The sequence below is a fragment of the Staurois parvus genome, unplaced genomic scaffold (assembly GCF_062004578.1).
Source record: "Staurois parvus isolate SC_StPar_1 unplaced genomic scaffold, SC_StPar_1.0 ptg000087l, whole genome shotgun sequence".
Lineage (NCBI taxonomy): Eukaryota > Metazoa > Chordata > Amphibia > Anura > Ranidae > Staurois > Staurois parvus.
The window spans coordinates 9,071,711-9,096,495 of NW_028317883.1; the positions used below are offsets into that span (position 1 = coordinate 9,071,711).

The 24,785-nt window shown below is 37.7% G+C and overlaps 1 protein-coding gene across 3 annotated transcripts in view; it reads left to right on the plus strand.

Annotated features, from left to right (window-relative positions):
* The window catches only part of LOC149468414 (uncharacterized), a 118,149-nt gene that overhangs the window by 35,401 nt on the left and 57,963 nt on the right, over positions 1–24,785 (plus strand). For 2 of the 3 annotated variants that reach the window (XM_089670166.1, XM_089670167.1), the window contains exons 2-5: positions 6,791–6,846; positions 9,901–10,035; positions 13,376–13,465; positions 24,157–24,241. In XM_089670166.1, the coding sequence (XP_089526292.1) occupies positions 6,800–6,846; positions 9,901–10,035; positions 13,376–13,465; positions 24,157–24,241 (357 nt within the window). In that variant the 5' untranslated portion in view covers positions 6,791–6,799. Of the gene's footprint in view, positions 1–6,733; positions 6,847–9,900; positions 10,036–13,375; positions 13,466–24,156; positions 24,242–24,785 lie in introns of those variants that run through there. The other variant, XM_089670168.1, reaches the window with a different exon arrangement.

Sequence of the window (24,785 nt, forward strand, 5' to 3'; positions counted from 1 at the left end):
AAACTGAGAAATGTCCATGGCGTCCAAAAAGTGTCCCTTTAGGTCAAAAGCGGTTTAGATCAGCTAGAGAACAGCGATAGTAAATCAGAACCGCTTACAGAATTGAGTGATAATGATTCGTGGGGGAAATTCGTCATCAGAAACTGAAAACGATTTTGCGACTGAGCTCAGCAATGTGCGAACTTGGCGCTCTATTTCACATTTCAGTGTTTTTGGTTTGATTATATTATTGAATTAAATTTTTTATTATTTTTATATTATTTTGATGATTATTTATTAAATTATAATTTATGATTTTGTGTTTCAAATTTTATCATACCCGGGATGTTTACTAGACTCTTGTTCGGACAGATTTCAGTGAGTTTTTCCTAAAAATTACAGCCTACAATAAAAAAAAATGGTACCGCTTTCAGCACCAAAAATCTGAAATAATCATACCGCCAGGGAGGTTAAGCACACTATGCCAAATGAATGATCTATGCAAGATGAGAGTTGAGGTAGAAAAAAAAAATCGATGTCTGTGTAGTTAGTAAGAACAGTGATCAGCTGCTCAGTTCCTTCCCTTGTCATGACCTAAAGTCTCTGCAGTAAATAAGGCAGACGGAATGGAAAAGCATTTTTGCACAGCCATCTGGGCACTGACAAAGGTGGGTAGAAAAAATGGAAATCTTTAGAATTTCTTCCAAAGAAGTACAGTTGTGACCAAAATTATTCAACCCCCAATGCTGTAAAGGGGTTTAGGGACTATAGTGTACATTTGGAATTGTATTCAGAATCAAATCCTACAAGGACGTTGTAACTACCCAAATGCAACTAAAATGACATCAATTGTTTATGTAATACAGTAGTAAATGGTTCTTATGTGGTTTCTTCATTGCCACAATTATTCAACCCCTTAAAGACTACCACTCTGAAGAACAGAGGTTCATACAGGTGCTTTCCATCAGGTATTGAAAACACCTGTGGATGTCACCGAGCAGCAATCAAGCATAATAAGCACCAATTAGGCAGCTTTAAAATGACTGTGATACTCAGCTCCTTCTAGACATTTACTGGTGTGGTTACAAACATGGTGAAGGCAAGAGAATGGTCCAGGAAGACAAGAGAAGAGGTGATTTCTCTTCACAGGAAGGGCAATGGCTATAAGAAGATTGCAAAGATGTTAAACATACCAAGAGACACCTTAGGAAGCATCATTCGCAAATTCAAGGCAAAGGGCACTGTTGAAACGCTACCTGGTCGTGGCAGAAAGAAGATGCTGACTTCGACTGCTGTGCGCTACCTGAAGCGTAGAGTGGAGAGAAGTCCCCGTGTGACTGCTGAGGAACTGAGAAAAGATTTGTCAGATGTGGGTACAGAAGTTTCAGCCCAGACAATAAGACGCACACTGCGTAATGAAGGCCTCCGTGCCAGAACTCCCAGGCGTACCCCCTTGCTGTCTCCAAAGAATAAGAAGAGTCGACTGCAGTATGCCAAAAGCCATGTGGACAAACCACAAAAGTTGTGGGATAGTGTTCTGTGGACTGATGAAACAAAATTAGAACTGTTTGGGCCCATGGATCAACGCTATGTTTGGAGGAGGAAGAACAAGGCCTATGATGAAAAGAACACCTTGCCTACTGTGAAGCATGGTGGAGGGTCAATCATGCTTTGGGGCTGTTTTGCTTCTGCAGGTACAGGGAAGCTTCAGCGTGTGCAAGGTACCATGAATTCTCTTCAGTACCAGGAGATATTGGATGGAAACGTGATGCAGTCCGTCACACACCTGAGGCTTGGGAGACGTTGGACCTTTCAACAGGACAATGATCCCAAGCATACCTCCAAGTCCACTAGAGCATGGTTGCAGAGGAAAGGCTGGAACATTTTGGAGTGGCCATCGCAGTCACCAGACTTAAATCCGATTGAGAACCTCTGGTGGGACTTAAAGAAAGCAGTTGCAGTGCGCAAGCCTAAGAATGTGACTGAACTGGAGGCCTTTGCCCATGAAGAATGGGCGAAGATACCCGTAGATCGCTGCAAGACACTTGTGTCAAGCTATGCTTCACGTTTAAAAGCTGTTATAACTGTAAAAGGATGCTGTACTAAGTAATAAGATTGAATGTCACTTGGGGGTTGAATAAAACTGATAATGCTGTGAGCACAGAAAAGACATTTGTGGTTATTTCATTATAACTGTTATGTTATATTTGTCTGACCTACAAGTGCCTCTTTAATGTAAATGTAAGCAAGATGACTGAATGATCAAAAGCAATGTCAAACTGGCCAAAACACTCAATTTCAGTGGGGGTTGAATAATTTTGGTCACAACTGTACATTAGTGCTATACTGGTACATAGGGGAGCTGGAATCTAGAAAAAAAAGGTGAACAAACATAATATTTAAGATACTCCAGGACTTCTGTAAATGCTTCTCATGACTGTGTGCCATGGAATGAACCTTTGATGACACTGAGGCTGATTCACTCTTTGCACAAATCACCCTCCTGGCACTCTCAATAGAGAAACATGATTTCCTTGAACACCTAATCTCTTCAGAAGAGGTGTTTTGTGATATCAAATGTCTTAAGCCAAGTGAATGCCCTGGTCAGGATGGTTTGTGTGTGACATATTACAAAAAGTTTGATCTACTATTTCCCCTCTTAACCAGCACCTTTAATTTCTTATTTAACCAACACTCCTCCCTACAGGAAACCCCAACTACAATAATCTATATATGCCCTAAATCACATACAGATGATGGTACAAACCCATTTCCCTCCTCCAGCTGATAATAAAATTGTAGCCAAAATACTAGCCAGCCATCTCAAACCCATAGTTGGATCACTGGTCACCAAAGATCAGGTTGGGTTTTACCCCTCTGCCAAGCTGGAGACAACATTCGTAGGGCGACTGTGCTGATAAAGGCAGCCTATGCCTGGCGTATTCTAGCTTGCCTTCTCTACTTTTAGATATTAGGAAGGCATTTGATACTGTTTCATGGCCTTATCTTTCTTCTGTGTATAACAACCATAGGACATGCATAGTTAGTTTGGCTGAAAAAATACAAAAGTCCATCCAGTTCAACCATAAAAAAACTGTTATAATCCTACACCCACAGTTGATCTAGAGGAAGACAAAAAACCTAGCAAAGCATGATCCAATTTGCTTCTGCAGGGGAAAAAATTCCTTCCTGGTCCCCGAGAGGCAATTGGATATTCCCTTGATCAACTTTATCTATAAATATTAGTAACCCGTTATATTCTGTGTATCTAGGAAAGAATCCAGGCATTTTTTAAAACAATCCACTGAGTTGACCAGAACCAACTCTTGAGGAAATCTATTCCACATTTCCACAACTCTTACTGTGAAGAAACCTTTCTATATTTGGAGATTAAATTTATTTTGCTACAGACATACAGATTGCCCCCTTGTCCTCTGTGATGACCTCAAGGTGAATAACTCTACACCAAGTTCACTATATGAACCACTGATGCATTTATACATGTTGGTCATATTACTCCTTAAGCTCCTCTTATCAAGAGAGAATAAATTCAGTTCCTCTAATCTTTCCTCATAGCTGATCTCCTCCATGCCTCTTATCAATTTGGTTGCCCTTCTCTGTACTTTCTCCAGTTCCCCAATGTTCTTTTTGGGAATTGGTGCCCAAAATTGAACTGCATATTCCAGATGAGGTATTACTAATGATTTGTACAAGGGTAATATGATATCTCTCTCTCTTGAGTCTATACCTCTTTTATTACAAGAGAGGATTTGCTTGCTTTAGAAACTGAAGCTTGGTATTGCTTGCCATTATTAAGCTTGCGATCCACCAGAACCCCCAGATCCTTCTCCACCATTGATTCCTCCAGTTGTACTCCCCCTAGTATGTATGATGCATGCATATTCTTAGCCCCCAAGTGCATAACCTTACATTTATCAACATTAACCCTCATTTGCCACATAGTTGCCCAATTAAACAGTGCATTGAGGTCGGCTTGTAAGTTGATGACATCCTGTAAGGACGTTATTCCACTGCACAGCTTGGTGTCATCTGCAAAGACTGAAATGGGATTTATAATCCAAGACCCTATATCGTTTATAAATATATTAAAAAGTAAGGGTCCCAACACTGAACCTTGGGGTACACCACTGACAACCCTAGACCATTCAGAGTATGAATCATTAACCACTACTTTCTGAATACGTTCTTTTAGCCAGACATATCTGAAATACAAAGGTTATCAATTGGACCCATTTTCAATAGACAGTGGCACCAGACAGGAATGCCTACTATCCCCTTTCTTGTTTGCACTTACCATAGAATTGCTTGTCCAACTAACCCACTCTAATCCTAATATTAGAGGATTAGAGATAGCTGGATACCATCATAAAATCTGTCTTACATCATAAAATCATCATACAAATGTATTTGTGGTTGACATTCTTTTTTTACATCCCCTCTCACTTCTCCCCCAACCTCCTACAGATTTTTGATTGCTTTGCCAACATATTGGGTTTGACAGTTACCCACAGACATCTAGAGCTCTGAATATTACTTTGCCCCAATCCTAAATCAGCCAGATACAAGAGGTACTTTCATTTTCCTTGGCGCCGCATCATGTCTCATATTTAGGTAAAAAATTACCAGACAACCTCTATAAATTCAGTTATCCTTCCATGCTAGCCCATCTCTCATTTATTTTAATTTTCTGGTGCTCCCTGCTTATTTCTTGGTTGAGCAGGATCACAGCAGTCAAAATGACTATCCTACTGAAAATATTTAATCTGTTTAGGGTTTTACCCATCCCTGTCCCAGCACACTACTTTTGAATTTTACAGTGCCATTAGTCGCAATTTATCTGTAACTCAGTGAAACCCAGACCTCACAGAAGTACCCTAGAAACCTCTAAAATTTGAGGCAGCCATGTTTTGACTAATTTCACAAAATATTACTGTAGCACTCACTTAGCACAACTACTGGAATATCACTCTGTTCATGGAACCCTTGTCTGGGTGGGACTTAAAGTAATCATTTGTGACCAGCTCTCAGCAGCCAATTTTCCTATGGCTAAATCCCTCTGACCGCAGAACAATTGCTAATTCGATAAGAAGGCATTCCCTCACTCTTTGGGATAGCCTTAAATTGCACTATGGCCTCCTCTCCACACATTTACCATCACTATCGTTTCTCAAGAACACATCGTTTTATCTGTCATGGGTTTCCTGGTCATCTTTTCAAGCTTGAATAGTAGCAAAATTGATTAGGACCTACAAATTTCAGTTGTTCTCATCCTTATAGTAATCATACGGATTCCCCAATTTTCTGCTACCTGCAACTTAAACACTTCCTTTTTCCTTATATCCGGTCTGGAACATCCTTAAAAAAATGACACAGTTTGAACATATTTGTAAACGTGACCCTCCTGCTCCTTGCCTTATCTCCCTCCTCTATGTGCAATGACTTACTAAGTATAATTCCAATCCCGCTACTTACACAACTTGTTGGGAAGCAGATCTCAGAACCTCACTGAAATTGGAGCCCAGGCATGACATCTGGAGTAACACAAAATCCTCAGTTCAGAACATTGCAGCTCTGGAAACAAACTACAAAGTCCTAAACCAATGGTATTTGGTTCCTGCAAAAATTACCCAAAAGCTTTCTTCTGTTGCTGCAGAGCGACGTGCACACAATTCCATGTGTGGTGGCATTGTCCCATTTTAAAACAGATCTGGGTGGATATATTTCATACTATCTCCAGTTTGTTCTCAGTTACAATCTCCCCTGACTCATAGCCCCTCCTTAACACCCAAGCCCCTAGCATTGATGTCCAAGCAATTCAAATTACTACTACAGATAACTACTGCAGCTAAACAAACTGTAGCAAAGGGCCGGTTATATATCTGTAAGACTAGATGTCCAGAGCACCCCACCTTCCTTACAACAGATGTCAAGAGCCCCCCACCATCAGAAGTTAAGAGTCCCCCACCCTCCCTTACATCACAGCACACCCCTGTTACCTTGTGCTGCTGCTGGAAAGAAGCTGGGGTCGGAGATGGGATCTGGAGGAGGACCAGGGGAGGGCTGTAGTCAGCTTCTGGTGTCTGCTGAATGCTGAGATCAGGGGAGGTGGAGAGAGGTGCAGGATCTCTAGTAGGAGTTTTGTCATCTCTTCTGCTGACTGCTGAGATGGGTGGGGGGCAGAGACAAACCTCTCAACAGCTGCATGGAGAAGCACAGAATATGGAAAAGTTCTGTCCTTCTTCCTGTTGACGAATACTGAGACTAGGTAGGGGAAGAGACAAAGGGGGTGCCGCAGCAGCAGGAGTGATCAAAGGGCCACATGAAATGGCCTGGCAGGCCGGATTCAGTGGTGGGCCTTGTGTTTGAAACAAGTTCTCTACAGGCTGAACACATGAGTTTCTGGATCTTCGTACAAGTAATTTTCAACCTTATAGATGAAAGTACCCATATATTCAACATATTTTGACTAACCAGCCCACATTTAGACTTGTCCCTCCTATACCATACTAACAAGGTTCTATTCTTTCTTCTGTTCTTCTGCATTTCTCTTACCTTATTTCTTTTATGAGCAAGTAAAACCATGTTTTATTGCTGTTTTTGGAGTTAACAGTATATGATATAAAAATATTTTATACTATGCACATATACAAAGTCTTGTGGTGAATTAGCAATACACATTGTATGAATATAATGCTGCTAATTCTTCAGTTAAATCTTTTGTTACTACATTTACTACACTTACCACATTTAGTATTGCAACATTTGTTTCCAATGTTTTATAATTTTGCAGAAGTAGCTGATGGCATCAAGCAAAACTGCAGGGACCTGGGCAGATCTCCAGGAAAGGTAATTGGATAAATAAGATATAACTCCAAAAGTTGTAAATAGAGGTTTCTATGTAACCTAAGTTGCCATCCATTCTTTAATCAGTGGCCAGTCTGTAAATCTGGAGAATAACATCATGTGTCAGTGTCTGTAATAGGAATCAATCAGTCCATGAAAAGTGATTACCAGACTGTTTGTTAAAACAATTTGTGGGCAGGATAAGCAACATCAGCCGTACCATAGTGATAGCCTTGTAGGACATTCCCATGTTTGTTATTTTGTTACAGAGAAATCAGAAGGAATACTAGGGAAGGCTAGGCTGCTAAAAGATGACCCCATTTCTGCCATGCTCACCACTATTAGCCTCTGTTGCAAATTGAAGTAAGTCTAAATGAATGTCAAAGTTTCCACAAAACCCCATGGACTGAGGGGCAGGGTACATTTTTGGTGTTAATCAGTTACTGATGTTAGTAATCCTCACTTCTGTAAGCTTCCTTGGTCAGCACAGGGAAAGTGGGGCTTTCAATTTTCTTCTGTTAGTGTGTCTTTACCAATACTTTTTACCTTCTTATTGTTGCCTGATTCACCTGACCAACAAATGCTATTAATTAGTGGAATTTTCTAATCTAGAAATTAGGACACTTGCAAGACAAAGAAATTAATGTATGATGTGTAATGTATTGTCAAAAGCCCTGACTTGGGGAAGCTTTAGAGTTCTTTTTTTTCTATAGTAGGCTCGTTACAAGAGAAAAAATAAAAAAATGATGAAAAAATGATCTAAAGTGACAGTAAACGATATCTTTATTTACCAAAAATAATCCATACACCTCCACTACCCTGGCCCTGTGATCTATTTTTCATGAAAACGTTTCTCTCTCTGTTTTTCTGCCTCCTTATAACCTGCTCTGTTAGCTCCCAGACCTCTCATCTCTTCCTTCCCTCACTTCCATTTATTTGGAACAAACAGTGCACATTAGCTGCAGTCATGTGCACTGCTCTATGTACACTACAAATTCCATAATCATCTCATTAGTGAGTATGGGAAAGCTGCTACATTCCTACATACAGTGGGACCATAAAGAAAGAGAATAGCCACCCTCTAACAAGGAAGTCAGATCACAGAAGCAAAAAAGGAACTTTTTAAACTAAGAATACATATTTGAATAGAACTTTTATTTTTTAAAACCAGAATGCAGTGTCACGTTAATCCTTTTATGATACTAAACTATGGTTAAAAAAAACACCGTTCAAATATGCATTTTTAACTCAAAAAGTGTTTTCTATTATTCGCAGCCTCCTCCAAATCTCATATTTTTATTTTTTTCATTTTTTGCCACTGTAATTCAACTTTCGAGAGTGGCTACATTTGCTCTCCATAGCCCCATTGTATGTAGGAATGTAGCCACCCATTTTTGCACATTAACACAACTAAGGTTGTCTGCTTTTTCCAAACAAATGAAGTGAAGGGAAAAAGAAGTGGTTTGGAAGCTCGCAGAGGATGTTACAAGGAGGCAGAAAAACACAGTAAGAAAGTATTTCATAGAAAATAGATTACAGGGCCATGAAACAATGGATGTGGCTGGATTATTTTTTTGGAAAGTTCAGACATTGTTTAGTAGCACTTTAATGCTTAGATGTCCAGGCCAAATTTTGCTGTACCATTATTGTGTTAGTTAAGTTGACTATAACTCTATGAACAGTTTGCCTACATTAATAATTATTACACTGTGTTTAAAGGATACATTGTATTACAAGATTGTAATAATAAGACATTTTAATAAATATCCTGCTCAGATTTGTTAATATAATGACTATTTGTAAATTTGTAAAATAAGGGAAAGCCTTTTGCACCCACAGTGACACTAAGGCCAAAGGGTGAGGCTTAAAACAGAACTATAGACAAAACTTTTTTTTTTTAATTTTGGATAGAGCAAGGACCTTCCCTGTTCTTCCTGTTTGGCTATGAGACAAAAATCTCTGCAATGGGACACAGATGTCAAAAACAATTCCGGCAAGGGTTATAACCCTTTATAACCCTTGTTGGAATTGTTTTTGACATCTGTGTCCCATTGCAGAGATTTTTGTCTCATAGCCAAACAGGAAGTGAGAGAGGAAATACCTTCATAATTAAGGGAATTCCTTGGGGACCCCCAGGTCACCAGAACTAGTGTCCCCATTGGAAGATTTCCCCTCTATTATTTTTCTGTGGACAACCCAACATTTGGGGTTGTCTCTTACATGCACTTTCAAAGATAATGGTAAAAAGGACAGAGAGGGTGACAAAAGGGGAACAGACAGCAATAAAAAAAAACTGAGAAGTGTTCTAATCTGTCTCCACTCTAACCAAAATGGAAAAAAAATGTTTTCCCTTTACTTATACTTTAATAGGGAGGGACAAGACTTGTACAATTATAATAGTTTAACTCATCTACAGAAGCTTAATTAATGGAGCTGCACTGGGAAGCACATTTACTACCATATTAGTATTTTTTCATAAAAAAGACCATCCTCAATTCAGAAGGAAATTGCAAAAACTGCAATGACACATGACAAGCACCCATAGGTACACGTTCAGCAGTTAGGAGTAATGAAAGTTAAAGTATATTTTAGCTAGTGTTTTCTTCAGTTCTGGGTAGAATAGGGAATAATTAGAACCCGAGGCTTTTTTTTTTTTGCTGCCCATGGTCTTGTTTGGGAATTTTCATTTACTCCCAGTTTTCATCAGGACAGGAAGTGAAGGGAAAACAGGAACACAATGTCACAAAAAATGGTAGGATGAGAGAAGAGTAGAACATCCATTATATTTTACAGGTCTTTTGGTCCCCTTTGGAGAGTTTTCCTCTACCAAACCAAGGACATTGAGACCAGAAAATAAATGTTTATTTGTTATGTTTATCCCAAGCTTAGCGTGGGTTTTAACAAACCACTCTTTGTGGCCGAGTGAACTTAGAGGCCAAGGAATAAGTCTAAAGCAGGTATTAGCTTTTCAAGTGTCCCTGTGATCCTGATAAACTGGTACTGTAAAACACAATGAAAATAAAAGGGAAAAAAAAGAAAATGTTTTTATTCTCACAGCTTAACTCGTGTGCGACAACAATATGGCCTTCTGCCACGAGCGGGTTGGGATGACCTGATTGCAAAGGTCTCCTATGAAAAGGTTATTTCAGAAAAGCAGAAGAATAAAAAACTGGCCAGACCATTCCTGCCAAGGTAAAAATATATTATTGCTTTATATTTTCAAAAACTTGTCATGCTATTCAATTCAAAATCTAAATATTACAAAGGTTTTGTGACCGTTAACTGTATTTTAATACATTGGACATTTTGAGGGATTTTCGAACAATGTATTATTCATTACATGATTTATATGTTTTTTAAATGTAATCTATTAATCTATCTAAATACAGTATATTCCACAATCTGGAAAATACCAGTTATACACTGTATATATTATGGTAATAAATTGTATATATTTTCATTTACACACTGAGCTATTATTTACTATACACTGTATGTGTGGGCAGCACAATGGCTAAATGATTAGCACTTCCGCTTGGCAGTACTAGGGTCGTTGGTTCAAATCTCAACCATAGCACTGCCTGGAGTTTGCATGTTCTCCCTGTGCCTACGTGGGTCTCCTCCAGGCTCCACAATCCAAAGACATGCTGGTAGGTTAATTGGTTTGTGTCTAAATTGGCTCTAGTATGTGTATGTATGAATGTGAGTTAGGGAACTTAGATTGTACACCCCTTGAGGGTTAGGGACTGATGTGAATGTACAGTATACTGTATATGTAAATCACTGCATCAATTAACAGTGCTATATAAGTACCTGTAATTAATAAATGTGCACATCCAGAAACAGGTTATGTTATGCTCATGGCAAACTAGGATCAAAACCACACTGTATACACTGAAGACCACAACATGATTTGCTGGATAGATTTGGGGACTTTACATTTCAAGCATACCATAGTGATGTATGCCTGTTCTTGTACATTTTTCCTTAGTGGATCACATCCATATTGTTTTGAGAATGTTCTCAGGACTGCACTGGTAAATTAGGTTGGGTCATTCTGTACTTTCTGTGATGTTACTACTAACAGCAATCCATCAAAGATACTTGTCTTGACATGACTCAAAATGTTTGACCTTCTGCACTTCCAAATTCCAAAGTTAGAATGTCTCATGGATGCTTAATGAAAACAAATGTCCATTTGCTTTGCATTTTGTGAAAAGTTAAGTAAATCAAATCTTCCAAAGTTGAAACTGATACGGTTTTCCTAAATTTCACCAAATAAGATCATACTGCATTGTAGATTAGATTAGCGTTTAACTCTAGCTCTACCAGAGTCAAACATGCTCAAATAAAGTCCTCCATGTCATTTCTTTTGTCACAAAACACAACTGGCTGTCTGCTTGCAACAGCTTTTCTTGTGTACAATCATGGATAGTCTTTGAACCTTTTATTTATTATGTGCTTATGAATGTTGCTTGATTTAATAAGAGAGTAAAAAATGTTTACTGAGAAATATAAATATATGCATTGAGTTGCTGCCATGTGATTGGCTGATTAGCAATTTGTGCTACCAAGAAATTGAACAAATGTACCTAATAAAGTGGCCAGTGAGTGTATATACAGTATATATATATATATATATATATATATATATATATATATATAATGTATTAAAAAGCAAAATAATTGGATGACAGAAGTCTGTGGAGCATTGTTGCATTCACCAAGGTAAGGGAGAATTTCCTTGCTAAATGAAAGTTTCCTTACAAAGTGTATGTTTGCCTTTAGTATATTTGAGGTGATTACAGCCTATTAGTGTACTTCCAACAAAAACAACTGCCCGTGATACTTTTTTTTTATTTGCACTAACTTTTTAGGACAAGCTTTTGATGTGTACCCTCTTCTTCAAGGTCCAAGCAGTATGTTGAATACTGCTTGGACCTTGAAGAAGCCGAAAGTTTGTCCTGAAAATGTGGATGTTCTTGTATATAAAAATTTTTTTAACAGACAGTACTCAATTCCTTTAGTAAATCAACTCCAATGAATGAGCCTGGAAGAAAAAGCCTCTCTTCTGTATTAACCAGCAACCCAATCTATGCTTATCACTAACCACATCAAACTGACCAATGTAATCAGCACCAATGGTTTCCATATTGTCACTGCTCTAATCATAGGGAAACTCGTGCACAATCCCTTTTTACACATCCACTTAGTTTTTAGTTTACACATTCCCAGATCCTACAGAGTAATATATTACCTAGAGACTTTGCAAAAAAACTATATATCACCCTTGCACTGCCAGATCTGTGACCTTCTATCTTGATTGAATTCCAGTCTGTAGAATACTTGCACAATTGGAGACAGTCAACTAATGAGTATATAACTCAGCAGGACAGAAAAGCAGGGAGCTTGGGTGAGGAGTTATTTCTTCTTGTAAAGTCCAGGCCTATATTTACGGTATGTCATCAAGGACAAGTACAACATGAACAATATTATGGAGCAGTCCAATGGCTAAGTGATTAGCATTTCTGCTTAGCAGCACTAGGGATGTTGGTTTGCATCCCAACCATGGCACTACCTGCATGGAGTTTGCATTTTCTCCCTGTGCCTTTTTGGGTTTCCTCCGGGTACTCCAGTTTCCTTCCAAAGACATGCTGGAAGGTCACTTGCTCCTGTCTAAATTGGCCCTAGTATGTATGAAGGTAAGTTAGGGACCTTAGATTGTATGCTCCTTGAGGGTTAGGGACTGATGTGAACATACAAAATTTGTAAAGCACTGCGTAAATTGATGGTGCTACATAAGTACCTGTAATATAAAAAAATCCCAATTATTTTCCTGATACAGATTACACTCAAGACCGTATTCAATCGGCTAGCAGAACTGCACATAGGATTAATGAGTAAGTAGGGGGGAGAGGTCAGGAGAGTAGAAGTTGTCATCTTAAAATCAAGAAGATGGAGGGATAAGAGACACACTGATCATACAACAGTTTCAACACTGTCTATCACATATACATTTGGTGACTGCAGCTAACACCATTAATAAAGTTATACCAAGAAGGACAGCATCGCCCTTGTTTGTAGTAGCTAACTTCTGGTGTTCAATCCAATGAAAGATGTTTTGTAATTTAATGGAAGCAAAATTGCAGTTTATCTACCCAAAAAGTAACAAAGCATTTCTTTCACTAATTTTGAACAAAATCCAATATTTGGTTGTGCTATTCAGTTGATGACAGAAAACCTTGTTTTAAGAGATTTCTGTTCAGGGCCTTGTTTTATCCAAAATCTACCTACCTACCTGATGTTTGGGATCAAGAGGACTAAATAAAAATGAAAGGCTGTTTACGAAAAAAAAATAATTGTGTAGATGGGTATAGATTGGATTTGCTATGCTTGTTACAAGTAATGCACTAATGAACACTCAGTGTGGCGTTATTAAAGAGAATGTTTAGTATTTTATAGTACATTGTTACCCTAATTCAAGCATGCCTGAATTTCTCAACAGATTTTAAATATTTTTTTTATTTGACAGCCTCACAGATGATATTTCTAGAGGAAAAGTGGAGCACAAAAAAAAAGACAAGCAATACACTATCACTGCTGAGCACAATCAGAATGATAGGTAAGTTACTATACCGACAAATAGAACACCTCTATTGAGGACATTAGAGGTGGACATTAGAGTTTGACAGCCATATATAAACATGATATATAAAACAAAACAAAAAAAAACTACTGCAATATTGCCATCATTTTTTTTAATAATATTAGAATTGTTTTGTAAGTGTCTGCATGGCTAACATCGTGTTTTAATAAACTTTCCTTCACCCCTGTTCCAGATGAAGGGTTCTCAGCTAACCAGAAGCTACTATAACAGGACCAGAGGCAGATGTAACTCACCATGCTCACAGATAGCAGATAGAAGGGAATGTGTAACCACTCCACCCAAAGCTAAAAGAAGGAATTGATTAATAGGGTTGTCCTTTATATTCAAATCGAACATAAGTTAGACTCGAACATCGGCCGTTCATGTGTTCGACGAACACATGAATGGTTACAGCGTTCAGCAGGCTATTCACCCACCACGCCCCACAATGCACTGCGCTCTGACAGTGTATTGTGACTGGCCAAAGAAATGAAAGGGGGCCCCCAGATCCCTGCCACCCCATCTATGTGAAGTATATGGGGTAAATGGTACCGCTACTAAAAAAAAAGTGTAGTGTAAAAAATGACAGTAGACAGTCTTTGAAAAGTCCTTTATGAAAACAACAAAAATATAAAAAATGTCCCCAAAGTAGATCCAACATCAATCACGATGCCCGCTGCCACCACCAACCTGACAAAAGAAAAAAAAGGCTCTGCTCTTGACGCTGGCTCCCGCCGCCTGACAGCTCCACCAGCCTGACAGTTCTTAAATATCTAAGGGGCGGGACCACCCGGTGACTTCAACTGGAAGACCACACCTCTTGGAGACCACACCTGGGTGACATCATGGACCCAGCATGCCCCAGTCAATGAGGTCAGAAGGGGATGGGGTCACCCAATGGACTTTACCGGGTGGTCCCGCCCATTAGATATTTAAGAACTATCATGCTGGTGAAGCTGTCAGACGGCGGGAGCCAGTATCGAGAGCAGAGCGTTCTTTTTTTTTTTGAGTTGGCAGGCATTGTGATTGATTGATCTACAGTATTTCACAGGACCTTTTACAATTTTTTTTGTTTTAATAAAGAGTTTGTCAAAGACTGTCTATTTTTCACACTACACTATCTTTTTGAAAAAGTAGCTGTACCATGTACCCCATACTCATCCACATGGGGGGGGTAGGATCTGGAGGTCCCCTTCTTAAAGGGGACTTCCAGATTCCGATAATCCCCACTCCCGCAGACCCCCACAACCGTAGGCTAGGGTTGTGGGGAAGAGGCCCTTGTCCCTATCAACATGGGGACAAGGTGCTTTGGAGGGGAGCCCACCCGCTTCAAAGAACTCTAAGGGCATGTGGCCTGGTATGGCTCGGGGGGGCACTCATCTGTCCCCCCCTTTCCTGACCTGCCGGGCTGCATGCTCAGTTAAGGGTCTGGTATGGATTTTGGTGGAGGGGAGGACACACCATTTTGTTTTTCTATTTTGGCGTGGTGTTCCCCTCAAAATCCATACCAGACAAGAAGGGCTTGGTATGCATGGGGTGGGGACCCCATGCCGTTTTTTTTATCCTAAATGTTTAATTGCCTGCAATTCTTTTTGCATTCAGCTGTCAGTGGGAAACCCCGCTGACAGCTGAAACCTTACCATATGTTTTCAAAATACTGCATGACTTAATAAAATAACTCATGTAGTATTTTATTAGCTTTTTTTAGTGAATGCCAAAGTTTTTCGGGAAAAATGCTGTGCGGTATCTTACTGCATACTCGGATGGGGTAAGATACTGGTTAGTGAATTGTCCCCTGGGTTAGAAGTTTGCGGTTGCTTCGAAAGTTTGACTGCGAACATATCAGGGGGGTGTTCGGTCCATAGCTATTAGTTAAAGTTCTTCTAAGTGTATACCACTTTTACAGTAATAAGAATGTAGACATACTGTATATTACTTCACTTACCCTTTAAATGATTATATTTTTGTTGTCAGTAAATTCAATGCCGATTTCAGCAACACGTACTGTAACAGAAACACATCTCATGCCTCTTGAACTGATTTCAGGCTTTACAATTTCAGAAAATGGAGTCAACCTAGGGCACTGTCTCCAAACAGAATATAACATCTTTTGTTTAGAGAGCAAAGCCAAAAGCATACATAATGCTGCATAATTTTGAGATCGGTATAAGCTGCTACAACATCTGCTCAGACTAGATGCTGAAAAGCCTACTGGAGCAGCAAAGAACCATTAGCAGCTCTACAACAGTACATGAGAAGGACAAAGCACTGCCTCATATTATTCTAGTACAGTAACAGATAATGTTGGTTTGAAACAACAGCTTGTGGAGAAGCCGCTGTAGCAGCAGAAATGCGTTTTCTGAGAGCAAAGCAAAATGTAGCATTCCTCTTTTTCTATTTCATGAAAGCGAGGATGTCAATAACTTAATAAACACATTATGGAGATAGCACAAAGAAACTCCCAAGATGAGTTTGGAACACATACTGTATGACTCAATATAGAAAGGTAGAAGAAAATGTCTGCTTATAGATTGATAGTTCATCAACAACTAATATCTAGAGACACTGCTACTGAGGTTATATGCTTAAAGTCGTACATTTAAAAAAAAAAATAATAATAACAAACATGTCTACACTTACCTACTGTGTGCAGTGGTTTTGCACAGATCAGCACAGATCCTTCTCGGGGCCCCGTCGGTGCTACTGGCCCCTCCCTCCTGTCAGGTGCCCCCACAGCAAGCAGCTTGCTATGGAGGCACCCAAGCATGCGCACTCCCCACCTGCTGCTCCATGTGTCCATTCACACATAGAGTCGTGCCTTGGCCCTGCCACCTCTCTCTTCTCATTGGCTCACTGGCTGTGATTGACAGCAATGGGAGCCAATGGCTCCTGTTGTTGTCTCAGCCAATGAGAAAAGGGAGTCCCAGGATAGCTGGGACTCCAGTGTACATTGCTGGGTCGAGAGGGGGCTTAGGTGAGTGAGAATTGAGGAGGGGCTGGGGAGATGGTGCACACAGAAGTTTTTTTACCTTCATGCATATTTTGCATGAAGGTGAAGAACCTTGAGCCTTTATAACCACTTTAGGCTAGTTACTGTATACAGCACACTGTTTTGGAGTACCATAGTATACTCTGGCCTTATCTACCTATTAAAAAGAGTAAAATACAAAAAATGTAATGAGTAAACCAGTTTAAGCACCTTTAAAAAACAGTTTGGACTTCGGGCTGGATGATGCTGAGTAATTTCTTCCCTGTTGATTGTCCCAATCACTCACCAGGTCGGTCTTCATTATACAGAAATTGTGTACTATCCCAAGCTATACTCATAAGTGTTGTTCCTGCTGAAGGGAAGCATTCCTTGGAGTTTAAATGGGGGATTTGCTGGGTGGCTTTTCAGCACAGCAATGATGTTCACCATATTCTTACCATGATCGCTTGGGTATCTTCCAGATTCCTGCTCCCCTGAGGAAGAAATACAGTCTATTCCAAACACATTGGGAGTGAAGAGAATTCTACCCAATATGCTCTGATGATTAACATGGCCTGATATATTGTTTTTACATTTTACCTATGTTATTTTATAATATTTCTAATATAAATCCTAATGAATATAAATCTAATATTATAGATTTACATGTGCATGTGTGTGTATATATAAGCAGACTGTCTGAAAAGTCCCATCTAAACATAATAACGTATATTTAAAGATTCAGGGATGTTGGCATTCATAGTTTCCTAGTACATAGTAGTATCCTAGTATCGCAGAACTACCGTTTCTGTGCAAATAATAAATGTCTATAAACGCATACATGTCAAAAATACATACACAATCCACATCCATCTCTACATTTGCTAGTATACATCAAAATCACATTAAAATTGATATAAATACATCACTAACATGAAACTGTGATGACAAATAAATACTATAATAATAAAAGTGCTTTATTAACAACCAAAAAATACATAATGCAATTCAATAGTGATCAAGTCCCATTACAAGTAAATAAAGTAATGATCTTCTCTCCAAAATTCACACTGGGGTTGATTTACTAAAGGCAACTAGACTATGCACTTTGCAAGTGCAGTTGCACTCATCCTCCCCAGAGCTTAGTGAATGTGATGAAGCTCTGCTGATTTCCATCATTCAATTATGTGCAAGCAAAAATGCTGTTTTTTTTTATCTTCCTTGCACCTAATTGGGTATTCTTTACAATGTGAAGCTTCACCACATTCAATAGGCTCTAAGGTAAATTAGTGCAAAGGCACCTGCAAAGTGCACCGTCTATTTAGCTTTACTAAATCAACCTCACAGCGTAGTGCAAACATCTTCACAAACTGACATTTCAATCTGCTCTGTAATATGACCACTAGAACCATCAGGGATTGAAATTGCTTACACCTGGCCTATAAATGCAGTGCAATGACAGAGATATTCCATCCATTAAGGTCACATCCAGAGAGTGCAAACACAGATATCGCTCTCCACACAGAATTCTCTGTGCCGGCTCCAGCAGTGTGTAGATATAAATTGACATGCCACATGTGTTATATACAGTAGCGGGAAGTATTAACTACTTGAAACCCGCCCCTCTTTATGACCAGGCTATTTTTTGCTATAAGGCGCTGCGCTTCTTTAACTGACAATTGCAGGGTCATGCAACACTGTACACAAATTAAATTTATATATTTTTCACAAGTAGAGCTTTCTTTTGGTGGTATTTGGTCATCACTGGTATTTTTATTTTTTGAGCAATAAAAATGAAAAAAGACCAAAAATTTAAAAAAAAAACCCAAAAATACTATTTTCTACTTTTTGCTATAAAACATATCCAATAAAAAATTTAAAAAAATAAAAATTTCTTTATAAATTTATGCCAAAATGTATTCTTCTACATTTATTCAGTTAACAAAATCCCACTAAGTGTATAATAATTAGTTTTGTGAAAGTTAAAGCATCTAAATGACAGTGTATATATTGACATTTTTATTTAATTTTTTTATACTAGTAATGGTGGCGATCAGACACTATCTGGACTACGATAATACAGTGGGCATTCTGACACTCACTCACGCTGTGCTGTGCTTGAAGTCTGTAGATATCACTGGTTTTTATGCCTTCTTTCACAAGAAAGTTTATCACCACATGCTGTTCCATACATGCACTAACACTGTTGTCTGCTTTCTTGATTAACAGTCTCTAGACTGGCCCCTGACATGTGCTCCACATTAATAGGACACACTTGCCATCTTCTATTGCATATAGTACCGCCACGCTAGCATCCCTTATTATACCTATAAAATTATACCTGTAAAAAGTCCCAGTTTTATTTGAACGCTCCTTGTGTATATAAAAAGTCCACTCTTTTATTCTTCCACCTTATTATGAGTTCATAAGGGTAAAAGATCCACCAGCACAGATATTAAACAAATCACCACCACAGAAAGTGCTTCTTCCACCTTCCAAACAGACTGCTTATGTTAGATTTTGATCTAATAAACGAGGTTAACATGCACCTTGACCTTTAAAAAGGACTCTGTCTCCATGAAGCTTTTATCCATGCCTTATACTCACAAGAACACCATTTCTCCATAAAATAGCTCAAAAAACCAAAAAGAACCTCATTGCGCAATATATCAGCCCACCTAAACAATTTATTAAAATAAAGGGTTAAAATCTCACTCACAAAATGAGTGCACTACAACCAGTGCACATAGAATAGATTGCCTATCTCTAAACAATTCCCCCCTTAAAGCTGGATTTTGGCATCAGACACCAAGATGGCCAATTTCCGGTTCCAGTTTGCATGATGACGTCATCCAGCCATGCCCTTAATGTGTTTCATCATCCAATCTTGACTGCTTCAGAAGGATAAACCTGGGATAGTCCCTGTAAATCATGAACATTCCCAATATTTTTGTGTAGAAACCAAAACATATGAACATTTAAGTTAATTTCAGATAATAATGATAACTAATTAATCAAAAAGCTCCTATACAGCCACAAAACACTACTTCCTCCCTAGGAAGTGAATAAACTATTATTTGTACTTTTTGTGATAAACTTCCCAATACGTCCAATCTATCTCAGAAATTCAATAAACCCACATATTCCAAAAGGTGATGATCAAATCTAAACTAAAATAATAATAAACCCCCCCTCCAATATATAATCCAAAATCATCAAATATAGCAATCAAAATAATACAATAACATAAGTAAAATAAAAATATATATAAGTGTCCAAATCTCCAAAAAATAATAATAATAATAAGTGTCCCAATCTCCAACAAGATATATAATAGATAAATAAATGTCCAAAAATTCCAAAAAAAGTCCCAAAAAAAGTTCTTTATGTGTTCAGTGAAGCAAAACGATTCCCCAAAAATGCCTTGTTATCCTCAAAGTGAAAGAAAAATATCATAGTGTAATATCCTCAGACATAGACATATATATATGCTTCACACTGTGCAAAACTCAAATCACATCAAAAATAGTGAAAAATCAATAAATCAAAATGAACGTGAGAAATCGTGATCACTCCAATCTCAGGTGAATAGTAATACTAGGTGCCAATATCCTTAATACTCCAGCCAAAGTAGATGCTAAATACCATTACCCTCTTATGATATATTCAGGCATATACTGTTAGATAGGAAAGGCATTTCTCCATCACTCTTATCCCGGGGTATTCCTCATATGGACAAAGAGAAGGCTCAATCAGGCAGATTGCATAAAAAGATATAAATTTTATTCCACACTTACATGTAAAAACACGTTATCCAGCTCTCTGTACTGCACTTTTCAATCTCTGGTTGAAAAAACGATTGTTTCCAACCGACAAAATGGCCGCGGCGACACTTCCGGTTAGCGTGCGTGCGTGATGACGTCACTCCCCTAACGCGTTTCGTCACTTCCGGACTTCATCTGAAGGGATACAGACGTCTCATTGGTCTTTCCTTATAATCCACTGTCTTCTAATGGGGTGAGGCCGGATCCGCCATATTGGATGAGGGAAACATCGCAATAGAACCCCATACAGCCTCCCGCAAACCCACAATCCCGGAAATAGAGTTCACAGTTATATACTAATATCACCAACGATACTATATATCTATTTACAACCTCTCTACATATGAGATCAACAAATAACCAGCTCATATGTAGATAATATAAATTCAGAGAATAAACATATTGAATCAATTAACCCAGTACCCACCATATCCCACTCACCATATAACATACCAAGTGAAACACAGCAACAACTACTTAGCACAGTAGACATCCCCTATTCATATATATTTAACATAATTACACTATATACTGTATGACCCTGATATGTATCATAATATTACGCCCAGTGCTCCCTCTAGTGGTCGTATAATAATACTGCTACTAAACCCATTAGTTATAAAACCAATATACCAATCTCTTCATTAATTGACTATCAATATATTACCAATAGAAATCCCTAATAATATATATAGCCACCGCTCTACTTATTTCAATGGAATATATAAAAAAGTTAAATTTAAAATAAAATATTAATTAAAAAATATATAAGTATCTATAAATAAATGTACATCTATAGATATAAAACCACTGTTATTTCAAATACATTATTAAAATTGATATACCAGAATTGTCCAAACTATCATTAAATTACTGCTCCATATTTATCTATCTGAAATAAAACAATTCAGATCTAGCTCTATATTCAGCATATATGTAACGTATTTGGTGTCACATGTAATAAATTGTTTGATAAGAAATTCTTCACCTGTAGAGCAAGAAGCGAAGGAAGGAGTCTTCTTATTCTTAATTTTAGTAATTTTACACATTCTACATTTTCTGCACGGATAGAATCCTTTTAAATTAAACATATTACCCATTTTCTTTGGAGGGGATATTATTCCTTTCACCAAGGTGCTCCTCAGATTATTTGTTTTTCTATAAATAAAACTCGGTTTATTTGGTAACACCGGGCCTAGCACATTATCCTTCTGTAATATTGGCCAATGTTTAATTAAAACCTTCTCAATTTCTTTAAATGGAAGAACATGTGAGGAATATCATTAAAGGGAAGAAGGATCATAGTGTATCGAAACATTTTAAAGAATTCCATAATTCAGATCCTAGTCAGTTAAAATTTTGTGGAATTGATACTGTGGAAGGACATTGGAGAGGGGGTAATAGAATTAAGAAATTGTCACAAAATGAAACTTTTTGGATTTTTAGGATGAATACACTGAAACCAAAGGGACTGAATATAGAGCTAGATCTGAATTGTTTTATTTCAGATAGATAAATATGGAGCAGTAATTTAATGATAGTTTGGACAATTCTGGTATATCAATTTTAATAATGTATTTGAAATAACAGTGGTTTTATATCTATAGATGTACATTTATTTATAGATACTTATATATTTTTTAATTAATATTTTATTTTAAATTTAACTTTTTTATATATTCCATTGAAATAAGTAGAGCGGTGGCTATATATATTATTAGGGATTTCTATTGGTAATATATTGATAGTCAATTAATGAAGAGATTGGTATATTGGTTTTATAACTAATGGGTTTAGTAGCAGTATTATTATACGACCACTAGAGGGAGCACTGGGCGTAATATTATGATACATATCAGGGTCATACAGTATATAGTGTAATTATGTTAAATATATATGAATAGGGGATGTCTACTGTGCTAAGTAGTTGTTGCTGTGTTTCACTTGGTATGTTATATGGTGAGTGGGATATGGTGGGTACTGGGTTAATTGATTCAATATGTTTATTCTCTGAATTTATATTATCTACATATGAGCTGGTTATTTGTTGATCTCATATGTAGAGAGGTTGTAAATAGATATATAGTATCGTTGGTGATATTAGTATATAACTGTGAACTCTATTTCCGGGATTGTGGGTTTGCGGGAGGCTGTATGGGGTTCTATTGCGATGTTTCCCTCATCCAATATGGCGGATCCGGCCTCACCCCATTAGAAGACAGTGGATTATAAGGAGAGACCAATGAGACGTCTGTATCCCTTCAGATGAAGTCCGGAAGTGACGAAACGCGTTAGGGGAGTGACGTCATCACGCACGCACGCTAACCGGAAGTGTCGCCGCGGCCATTTTGTCGGTTGGAAACAATCGTTTTTTCAACCAGAGATTGAAAAGTGCAGTACAGAGAGCTGGATAACGTGTTTTTACATGTAAGTGTGGAATAAAATTTATATCTTTTTATGCAATCTGCCTGATTGAGCCTTCTCTTTGTCCATATGAGGAATACCCCGGGATAAGAGTGATGGAGAAATGCCTTTCCTATCTAACAGTATATGCCTGAATATATCATAAGAGGGTAATGGTATTTAGCATCTACTTTGGCTGGAGTATTAAGGATATTGGCACCTAGTATTACTATTCACCTGAGATTGGAGTGATCACGATTTCTCACGTTCATTTTGATTTATTGATTTTTCACTATTTTTGATGTGATTTGAGTTTTGCACAGTGTGAAGCATATATATATGTCTATGTCTGAGGATATTACACTATGATATTTTTCTTTCACTTTGAGGATAACAAGGCATTTTTGGGGAATCGTTTTGCTTCACTGAACACATAAAGAACTTTTTTTGGGACTTTTTTTGGAATTTTTGGACATTTATTTATCTATTATATATCTTGTTGGAGATTGGGACACTTATTATTATTATTATTTTTTGGAGATTTGGACACTTATATATATTTTTATTTTACTTATGTTATTGTATTATTTTGATTGCTATATTTGATGATTTTGGATTATATATTGGAGGGGGGGTTTACTATTATTTTAGTTTAGATTTGATCATCACCTTTTGGAATATGTGGGTTTATTGAATTTCTGAGATAGATTGGACGTATTGGGAAGTTTATCACAAAAAGTACAAATAATAATAATGATAACTGTCATGTTTTTGTTGTTTATATTGTTGTACCATAGAATTCCATTGAATGTCTAACACTGCATGTAAAGATATTCACTCTTAGTTTCCTATACTTTACAGCTACTAAACTAGTGATGTCTACCACTGGGCCCTTTGCTGAAGTGATAGCTTATCTAGCATAGGATTTCCCTCACTTTGGAGAGATTTCCCCTCAATTTCTGTTGTGTCTACAGGACGGGGGAAATGCCAATCTGCACAAATGAGCACAGACAGCAAAAAAAGAAACAAAATACTAACAGGTGTTTTAATCCTTTCCTCCATCCAAGCTTAAAAATAAATGCTGATTTTAGATATGCTTTTCAGCTGGGTTCACACTTTCCAGTATGTTGCATTAATGCACAAAGGTTAATGTACTTTTTTTGTGTTTTAACATGCGCTGCATTAGGCAGTCCTTTCAATTGGGCTCACAGCACACAAAAACATCCACCATTTTTGTGCAATGCAACACACCTTAACACATGGTATTGCGGTATCATGCACTGTAGTGATGGGACTTTGGGATGCCATTCAGCATGAATAGCACCACAACATGCTAATGCATGTATTGCGAGTTATGTTAATGAGTGGTTTCTACAATGCACTGAAATGGAAAAGTCTTGCCCATCCTTAAATAGTTGATTTTGGTCTATTAAGAGTGCTTTTAATTTAAAAAAAACTTTTTTTTCTTCTAGGAAGAGAATTGCCAGACTTGATACAATTTTCAATAAAAATGATTTGCAGAAGAATGTGGAATGGGAGAAAACACAGCCTAGAACTGTAAGATTTCATTGTGGATACAATTATCATAGGCATGTGTCCTTGCAATCCTAAAATAGTTTTCCTACAATAATATCTGGAACCAGGTAGTGATTCAAAGCTTGCATTCAGATGTATATCTGAATACACGAGGAGGAAAAAGCATTTCTTGTTCAAATTATTTTTCTAAGGTTCATTAGGGATGTAATATAAACATTTACACTTTCAGTGTAATTTTTTTTTAAATATCAACTCATATTTAGCCACTTGCCCTCCAGAGAATTTACCTCCCCCTTCCTGACCAGGCCATTTTTTGTGTTACGGTGCTGCGTTACTTTAACTGACAATTGCACGGTCATACAACGCTGCACCCAAATGAAATGTGTCCTTTTTTCCCACAAATAGAGCTTTCTTTCAGTGGTATTTGTTTGCCTCTGCATTTTTTTTTTGCACTATAAACATGAAAAGACCAACACATTTGATAAAAAAAACAATACTTTTGACGTTTTGCTATTAAACATGTCCAATAAAAAAATGTTAAAAATAAAATTTTGTCATACATGTC